Source organism: Neovison vison, chromosome 4 (genome assembly GCF_020171115.1).
Source record: "Neovison vison isolate M4711 chromosome 4, ASM_NN_V1, whole genome shotgun sequence".
Classification (NCBI taxonomy): Eukaryota; Metazoa; Chordata; class Mammalia; order Carnivora; family Mustelidae; genus Neogale; species Neogale vison.
In genome coordinates this window covers 196,280,001-196,290,000 of record NC_058094.1, presented here as the reverse complement: position 1 = coordinate 196,290,000, position 10,000 = coordinate 196,280,001, and the positions used below count along the sequence as shown (strand labels likewise).

Sequence of the window (10,000 nt, the reverse complement as noted above, 5' to 3'; positions counted from 1 at the left end):
AGTGATATTCATTAAACATCAAATATTATGCTTCTCAAAAAAAAAATCACTGTTCTCAATATCATTTTGATGGATTCTAGTATTTAAATGGTTACTCATAGACTCTTTTTTGAATGACTAGGGATAAAGGAACTGACAGTAAGAAACTACTGACCAGATGTTTTCAAACACCATCACCTGAAACACCTTCAAAGCAGTACAATCTCATAAAACATTCAGAAAGATTATCTGACTTAATGAATGCTCAAAATGCAAGCTCAAATCTACCCTGTAAAGCAATCAAGTTTTTAGCAACTATTTTGACCTTAGTGACACAAACAATTAATTCTGCAAACCTAATATCAAAATAAAATTCTACATCTAATGCAGAATAATTTCGCAATGTAGTTAATCTAAAACAACATTTAAAATATGCTACCTCCATATATTATACGTTCTAGTATTTAGTACTAATTTTAGAAGATTAGAAAAGAATAAAGGAGGGAGTAATTCATCAGAAGGCTTTTTTAATACTAATTTTTCAGTGAATATAAAAGAGCAAAGCATACTAACAAAGATGTAGCTCCTATGAATATATCCATTATATTATAAATATTAAAACTTAAAGACATTCCAGCTTTCAGAAATATTTAACATTAATAAATTAAATGCTAGGGAAAAGTATTAGCTGTAATTTATCAATCCCCTTTTCTTCGCCAATCCATTTATCATTAAGTATTTGTTACAGTGTGTTCCAAACACTAGCCCTTCCTCCTAAATACATGGTTAATTTAAGTTAAACTGCTCACCTCTATAAAAATTAAAAAGCCATAAAAATCAAAGGTAAACATTCTGTTCTCAAAACAGACCACACTCTGCCAGAAGTTCATCACAAACAAAATTTTATTTTGCTTACATCACTCACTGCCTCCTAAATTATATTTCCAAACAAGAGACTTCAGATGACAATCATTCGTCCATTTGACTACCAAGGAAAAATTTCTTTGTTCAAAACTTTACATTTAAATAACACCAAGGAAAGACAAATTTGTAAAATTATGTCACCTATGAATTTGTTTTAATATTTTCTCCACAGTTTTTATTTTTTTCTAAAACACACTGAATATGTTTGAATTAAAAGCAGTAACTGCAATAATTTTATAGAAAAGACATTCCAGTCTCTAATGAACTTAAAGGCCTATTCTAAAACACATTCACGGAAAGACAAAAATTCAATAACCTTAAGTTTTCTACCTATATTAATATAGTAAAAACATAACCAAGGGAAGAGACATTTACAAAGGTTTCTGAATGTTTATTTATCAAATTATTACATATCTTCCCGTAGATACTTCCTGAAGTGTCTTTTGTAGACACCTACTATACCCATTGTGTTAAATCACTTCTAGAAGGCACTCCACAAACATGCAATACCTGAGCAGAGTTTCTAGGTTATCAGAAGGACACAACTTTTTGTATTTAGTCTTGTTGATAGTTTATATCAACAAACTGTATAGGACAAAGTAAACTTCAGACTCAGGTTATAAACATACCTTACAGATTTATCATAAAATGCCTCCATGATTTGACTCTGTTTTCTTTTTAAGATCGAATCAGAGCTTTGAAGAAAAAGTTACTTCTTTACATTTCCCTTCAGAACACATTGCCCTTTAGTACTAAACTGCAATGTCCACTTTCAGTTGTTAATTTCACCTGCTTTTATAAACACCATCTACTTTCTTCTTACACAAAATAGAATTTGGCTATTAATTTTTAGGACTCCTACAGAGGGGAGTCAATAGGAATATGATAGTACCCCAGTGGTATGATGTTTCTTGTAAATAGATTAAAGGCAGAGCAGGGTTGTTCTGAAAACTGCATTAATTTAAGGTAACTTGTAAAATAGGCTAATCCTGGGACTTTGGTAGACATTTAATTCTTATGATGGTTAAAAAATATTGTAAAACAAGATAAAAATTATCTTCCTAATGATGACTGTCTGTGAAAAGAGACACAACTCCAACAAAATACAGAACCTATTCAAAGTGTTATGTCTAGTTCTTTTAAAAGATTGTTCTTGAAAACAATGCCTAAAGGTTAAAACATTATTCAGTTCATATACTCTAAGATAACTTTCTAAATATTCTTGTTATTTAAAATAACAATTCTATTAAATTTAACTGCCATGTGGGCATTTGCTTTAACTTTCGAGATGCATTCTGTCTCACACATTAAAACTGTGAACGATGTATCACTTAATTTGAAACATTTTTCAATAATAATCATTATATTTTCATTTTAATGATTTTTTAAGCATTTGTTCTGAATGGAATCCAGAATTTTCAAGAAATAACTTTTATTTTAAGGCAAATCACACATAATCTTGTCAAAACAGGTATATTCATTCTGACCTAACAAAGTATATGCTTTGATAGCTTTCTGTTTTCTGTCCCTATTTCCACAGACCTGAATCAGTGAAGAATGGAGTGGCTATTCTTTGGTTGAAAAGAATATGTCATTGACAAACAAAATTGGGAAAAATGAACCGATCACAGAAAAAGAATAATGGGCTACTTAAAAGTGTACCTTTACTGGGCAGTTGTTGACTTCTCTAGATTTAAATGAGAACGGCATTTTATGAGCCACTAGCAAAAAAAACCAAAAAGCAAAAAACACAAAACGCAAAAAGTGCCCTTTAACGTGTTCAAAAGATGTATATTCAAAACATATGGAATGAGCTTTCAAGAAAAGCAACATAAACAATCACGGTGTTTAGACGGTTCACAATCTCTCAGCACATTTCAACTAATTAACAGCTAATATTTGCAGCTATCACAGGCAAGCATCTGTGTTATGAAAAGTCCTTGTGGTCCTTTTCACCTTAGCTTAGACTTGGAAGAAATTCATTGTATAAGCAAGTATCAAGTAATGTGGCCCTCTGGTGGAAAACGAAGTATCATGTTCTGCAGCACAATGTTCGACAGTAAACTAGAAGCTATCCGGTATTTGTTACAAAGCTTTACAGATCCTCCCGAAAATCACCCTGTGAACTTAATTAATAGCTTGACACCTGAAGGGCACTCTGGCGCCGGCATGACGTAACGAAGATGAAAAATCCCATCTTTCCTGAGACTTCGCTCAGGTTCCAAATAACAACAAATTCTCAGCGTCCCTCCACTGCACACAACATGCTCAATTTGCTACGAATACATCTCTCACCCTGAAGCAAACAGGCTGATGGGGCTTAAGGAATCACTGAAGAAAACAAAACTTACCTGCTGTTGTTGCAGGTGCAGCAGTTCTACGGGGCTAACATCTGAGCTGGTGTCACCACTTGATCTTCCATCTCTGCTGCCAGCATCTAATTGGCTGCTTAGAGCGCTCATTCCATTTTGATTCATTGAACTGTTGCTTATTGTCTCTGTCGCAGATTCCTGCATCATGACTTAATACCTAAAAGTGATTAAGAAGTATCAATTAACACACGTTACACCTTCACACTTCCATTATCAAGATGTCCCTCTCTGCCAATTACAGAGACAGCATCTTTAGAAGGGGGGGAAAAAACCCGCCTTGAACAGTCATTTACCAAGAAAAGCAATACAAATTCAGCTTTCGTCCAGATACTAATCACTGAAATTATGGTTTCTATAAGCAATTTTTGTGTGGTTACATTTAACAGCCAAAGTAACATACCATGCATAGAGCATGGTCAATAGCATTTATGAACGACCACATTTTAAAGTCTACCTATAAAACCAGCTTAAATGAAGGCACGATTGCACACTCTGTTCTATGTTTCCTATTATCTACCTTTGACAACCATGGATGACTATACAGCCTTATTTTAAATATTCACTATCTTGATTCTGTCAGAATTTTACAGCACATCTTATGCAAGGCTGTTGTTTAATGATGCACAGCTAATCATACAAAATTAAAATTTTGTAAGGGTGTTACAAATCATATGGTATCAACCAATGATAAATAGTATAATGGGTTTCTTTTTTTTTGTGACTAAATAAAATTTTGCCTTGGAGGCATTTTAAGAAAAAGCTCCTGCTGCAAACACGTCAGATATTGCCTATTTTTTTAATCAAACAGCTCATATTCATTTATTTTTCTGACATTTAAAACATTTAATACTGTCCTTCCTGGGAAGTAATTAAGCTTATGCATGAGCAGCAATCAAACTGTTCACTTGAAGATGACTTAAAACTCAATTTTAACATAGGCAAATAAATGAAAGTATATATAAAATTAATTTTCCAGGCATGTATTAGATATGAAAGCTGGAAATAAAATCTATCAAGAATATCACTAATGATTGTGCTAAAAACAGCATAAATTATGCATATTACCTTCTCTACAGTAATAAATGTTTTATCATTTTCACTGCATAAATATACTGTACTTTCAGGATAGCAATGAGATGCCCTGCCAAGATCAGTGGAAATCCTTGCAGTAAATAAAGAACCAATGTGCTCTTACAAACCAGAATTTCACAGTACATCTTGAATCTGTGGTTTAGAAAGATCAGTTTTGGCTCTCAGAGATATCTGAATCCTATCCTATAACCTAACAGCTGCACTTCTCTGTTTTACTTCTACGGACAGGATTTCAGAAACAACCTGGCTGTGCTGTGACTTAAATAGTAATGCTAGACAGACAGGGGACTTAGCCTAAAGTAAAGAAGGACGTTAAACTATCACTCAATCTAATTTTTTGTAACTAGGCGATTTCCCTGTTTTAAGCTTGGTCATATTTTAAGACTTTTGTCCATTAAACAATTTTAATGCACTTATTACAGAGCAAATGTAAGCTTAATGTCTTTTCGTGGCATGGAGAAACCCTCTTCCCCAGATTCCTACAAAATGTGATTATGGACACACACACACACACACACACACACACACACAGACACACACATACAAACACAGATACATTTCCAATAGAGTTTTTTGCATACTAATATTATAGTTATTAAAAATTAATGGTTATAATTTAATCGCTTTAACAGGTATTTTCATCAAAGCCTAAATTATTAGATTATTTCTAGGACTCTAAAAAGTCATTTAAAAAAATAAAGACCTGCTGATTTCTAAAAGACCACCAGTAGCTGGGCTAGCAAAGCAAGTTAGTATAACAAAAACTACATATACAACTTAAAGCTGTTCTGATAAAAAAAGAAAAACAACAGCAACAACAAATCTCTCATAATCACAAAGGAAACAACTGCTATAACTACAGTAAACAACTTTTGAACCAAATGTGCTAATGAATAAATAGGTTCTGTTAAATAACCTTACTGAACATTAACAAAGAAAAATCATACAAATGAAAACTGATACACAGTGATGGATTTTATAGGGAAAGAAAAACAAAGCTAATACTCTTTTCTGAGATTAGGCAGCTAATAAGTATTCAAATTAGGCATAAATTTTACATGCACAATGTTTAAAATATTCAGAGAAAAGGTCTGATTGCCTTTACTACTTATATGAAAATTATAATTTGGGTCCTCTGCAACTGTAGAAACAGATAGATATAACTTCTTCTATATATTGCATTCAAATTTTACTTCTGACAATAGATCTTGAGTGTATGTGTATGTACATGTTTTTACTTCATCATCCAAATTTATTTGAAAGACATCTCTGGGTGGAGTTTGCAACACAAAGAATACAAATTTTATAAAAAACTGTATTTTAAGTATAGCAGACAAATGCAGTATTTAATATTAACCTTTGTGTAGTTAATGTCAGAACTAATTGGATGAATTAAAGAATTCTGCATATATTATTGTATTGTAATCAAGGCCACCAAATAATTAAGAATTATCAACAAGCAGAGTCATGGGTCTAAATCTTTATTACAATTATAAAGAAAGCCCACATAACTTCCAATTCCTATTATCCAGAGGATTTTATTATACCTTGTGGAATTTTTGACTTTATAAAACCCTAGAGTATAAACTGTGATTCACATTTTTGGTTCAATCATCTAAGAGGTAGTAAAATCACGCTTAAGAAAAAACAATAACAGTGACAGCACTTTTTTCTCTACAGAACAAAAGCATCTGACCCAACATTAATAGGCAAAAAGAAGGGCAATTGTGTAATCAGAGGATTCTAATGTACATATCACCTAAAGAAGACAGCTGGGAGCATGTCCACTATAAAGGAGATCTGTCTTCAAGGATAATGAAGATGCTTTCCAGGATTCACTGAGTTTCTCCTAGTGATATCTCCACACCTATTTCCTACTAGAGAAATTATGTCAGGCACAATGTGAGGTGCTGTTTATCTTTTAAAGTATATTTTAAATAATTACAAATTCAGCATATTCTTTCAAAGTGGATGTACTTATGATCCCAAACACATCAAACTAAATTATTCATTCTTCTCAATCCTACCACAAACACTTTACAAAAATCAGTGAAAATAAATTCCGGATCATTAAAGGGAAAGGTGAAATTGGGAGTCGCTGTCTTAATGTTTGTCTGAACTGTTAGTTAAACCTTTAAATCTTTCATCATACACAACTTTTCAGCCACATCAGAAAATAACTCTTCAGATCTTGCACTCCAATGATACAATTCTACTTTTCTCCCTTGCATTAAGTTTTCCTTTCTTTCCTTTTTCTTTCTTCTTCTTCTTCTTCTTTTTTTTTTTTTTTTAAGCAAGTCACTGTACAGATACTTATTCTCTACACCACTTCCCTTTTGAAACATTAAACTGACACTGGAACTGACTGCACAAGATTGCATTTTCTCTTCCTAAACAACTTGAATTGAAAGGTTACTTAGTGTAACAATATTTACTTGCAGAATTGTGTTGTTACCAAGGGTATAATGGATGGTGGCTATGCAGGTTTACGCAAGAATGAGTGAAGCATGAGGCATTAGCCATGTGTTTGACATGTTTCAAATTGCTATAATCCAGCATTAAACACACCCAGCAATTCATGCCATTTCTTGCAGCCATAATCTTGAATAAAGCGTGCACAACCACTTATTATATAAATTAGTATATGACTCCCTGTTATAGTCACAACAGTGCTTTTGTGTTTATTTTGCATCAAGATGTAGTCTTTTATTTGTACAAATAGCAGGATATAAAGACATAGCTCAATTAGACCTCCTTACTTTATGATAGGGTAGTACTGAATGCTAGACTTGTTGGTTTTATTTTTTCCTTTTAGAGTTATAGGTTCCATTGGTATAAAACTGTACCATGTGAGATAGACATTTGCCAGAGTGATAACAGAAACTTGCATATATCCTATTCCGTATTCACCATGACGTTCAAAAGTTTGATACTTGACCTGGGCCAGTACAGTTAACTGTGTTAACCACCACCAGGGACACTATTGGTCCTTGTTGCTTACTCAACTTCTTTTTTCTCTCTGTCTCTCTCTCTCTCACTGTATCTCTCTCACTCATCTTTCCTACCTCTTTCCTTTCCTTCTTCTCTTCCATCCCCTAACCCCTGTGTGTGTATGTATGTGTGTAAATAGAGAGATGTGGATACATCGATCAATCAAACTAGGTATGCCGAGGATGGTAAGAAGGGAAAAATAACCTCTACCACCCTCACGATCCCCCATCCACATAAGTGGATGCTCCGTCTTACAATCTTGGTGCCTTAGTATTAAATCTTTTTTTTTTTTTGTCATCTTACCATTTAATTAAAGCAAATGGATGGAGAAAATGACTTCCTGAGAGACTGAGAATAAATAATAGTCTATATAAAAAGTTTTAACTGTTTTATGTGAACTTTTCTTAAAATTATTTATAGTGACATCAAAGAACATTTCATGTCCAGTATTTTCCAGTGTCTAATTTATCAACCAAATATGTACAAGGAATCCAAAAGATTTTGAATATGACAAAGAAAGAAAAGAATGAAATAAAAAAGTTATGTATTCTTTAATAACTCAATCACTTTTAAATTATCAATATTAAATATTCTTAAATATTCCTATGCAAATTCACACAAGAAAGTGTTCAATATGAGGAAAACCTACACAGGCAACAAGAAACCATATACATTTACCTCAAAATATCAGTTAAATTCTTATTTTGAAAACTTGACTGAATTACAAAACTTTTGAAGGAAACTAGCATTTAAATAATGATAACTTCTGTGCTCTAGTGGAATTAATTCATCATGGACACCATGCACCGTGCATTTGAAATCTAGTACTGCTTTGCTAAAAGCCTTTAATGCTAAGATTGCCTAATAAATCAAAATGCCAAATATGAAGGACATAGTTGAATGTCTAAGAACAAAAATTGAACAAGCGCATGGATATTTTTAATTTTAAACAACTGAAACAGAATGTCTTTTAAAACATGATTTGGAAAAGGATATCTGCTGTTAAAGCAAGTGATATGATCTTTATTATAACAAGTGATATGGTTGTAAGTAAATGAAAATTAAGTTGTTTACAAAGTACCCGCCACTGCTCTCCACTTGTTTAAACAAAATGCCTAAAACGCTATTCACAAATTAAGGTTACCTTCCTGGGAAAAAAAACTCAACACTTTTAATTAGTAAAAATTCAAATTTTCATTCAAAAAAGGTTAATATGTCAAACATACCAAGTTGTAGAGACATTTCAACATGGTGATTTTTAAAAATAATGGTCATGACTACCTTTAGCAAACAGAATACTGTTAGATCTCCAACAATGACAAACATCTGGGAAACATAGGAGTAGACCAAATGAAAATCTTATCTTTCACTTCAATCAGCTATTAATTTAACAACTCAGTATGCTATGTTTTACTCCAGGATTAAAATTAACCTAAGTTTTAAAACACAAGTAACAAGACATAAAAATTTCATTATGGATATAGTATAAAATACTAAAATTGAGTATTTAATCTCTATACTATTTCATTTAAATATAGTACAACAGCAAATTTGAAAGAATGGTAGCTATATAGATGTATTTTATTGCAATATTAGGATTCTGCATCTTAGAGCTCAATGATCCCCATTCACAAGCATGACTGGAAAGGAAATGATATTACTGATGATTCTGATGAACTAATTGTTCCCACGTATATTTCAAAATTATATTTGCACATTAATTTTTATATCCAAAGTCTTGTTTTAGCCTCATGCATTTATATAATTTCCATACTGAGCATCTGTTTCTCAAACAGGTGAAAATGTATACCAAGTTTTAGTTTTCAAGGTACATATGAATGGTCAGTCTTCCTTTTAAGTGCACAAATTTTAATGCTAGCTTAATTCATTAGATTTTTTAATGTTTTAATGTTTAGTCCTTTATAACATTAATATTTATTTATTTTTAAAACCAGGGAAGAAGGAAGCTTAGGGAAAGTTTATTTCATTCTGTTACTCTATAACCTCTGACAAAGTGAGTTGGTGTTAATTTATAAGATAAAATGTAATATTTTTTTCATAGTGGATTGAACTAACTATTATACATCTTACAAATGCGAGAGGAGGGACTTAAAAACTATAGAATGTTACCTAGGTACTAATACAAAAATAAATACTGGTTACAGTTTTTAAGAGACTTGCTAAGTAAGTATATTCTGTCACACTTTGCCTTGTCCTTGCCTAAAGAAAAAAATATCTTCCAATTCTTGAGACCGGGACTATTTTTGTATAGGATAGAGAGAATTTAAGAGTAAAAAGTGTAAAAGCAATAAGAAATAATTAGATCTCCAAGAATGCAGAAAGACCTGCCTAGCAGGCAAAACCTCCCTCTTTTTTATTTAAAAAGCTTAGTGATTGAGTTGTGCAAGCTTGCAAGCTTCCAAGCAGTGGGTCCACTTACAGTCAAATTCCCAAAGGCTGGACTACTTGCCATAGCCTTCACTGATCCCCTGGCTAATGAGAGCTCTGAGTATGTACTTCTCTTGTGATGGCATTTTCACCTTTCCTGCCACATATCTTTCCTTAGCCCTCAAGCTTACTTTACTTCAATCTTCAGTCTCCCGCCCACAGCAACTCCCGGGGATCCCTTGCTGTTTTTCCTG

At 32.6% G+C, this 10,000-nt stretch overlaps 1 protein-coding gene across 6 annotated transcripts in view; it reads right to left on the bottom strand.

The window, feature by feature from the left end:
- Positions 1-10,000, bottom strand: part of FOXP2 (forkhead box P2) — a 550,794-nt gene that overhangs the window by 247,594 nt on the left and 293,200 nt on the right. For all 6 annotated transcript variants that reach the window (XM_044246406.1, XM_044246409.1, XM_044246410.1 and 3 more), the window contains one exon: positions 3,255-3,432. In XM_044246406.1, the coding sequence (XP_044102341.1) occupies positions 3,255-3,422 (168 nt within the window). In that variant the 5' untranslated portion in view covers positions 3,423-3,432. The remainder of the gene's footprint in view (positions 1-3,254; positions 3,433-10,000) is intronic.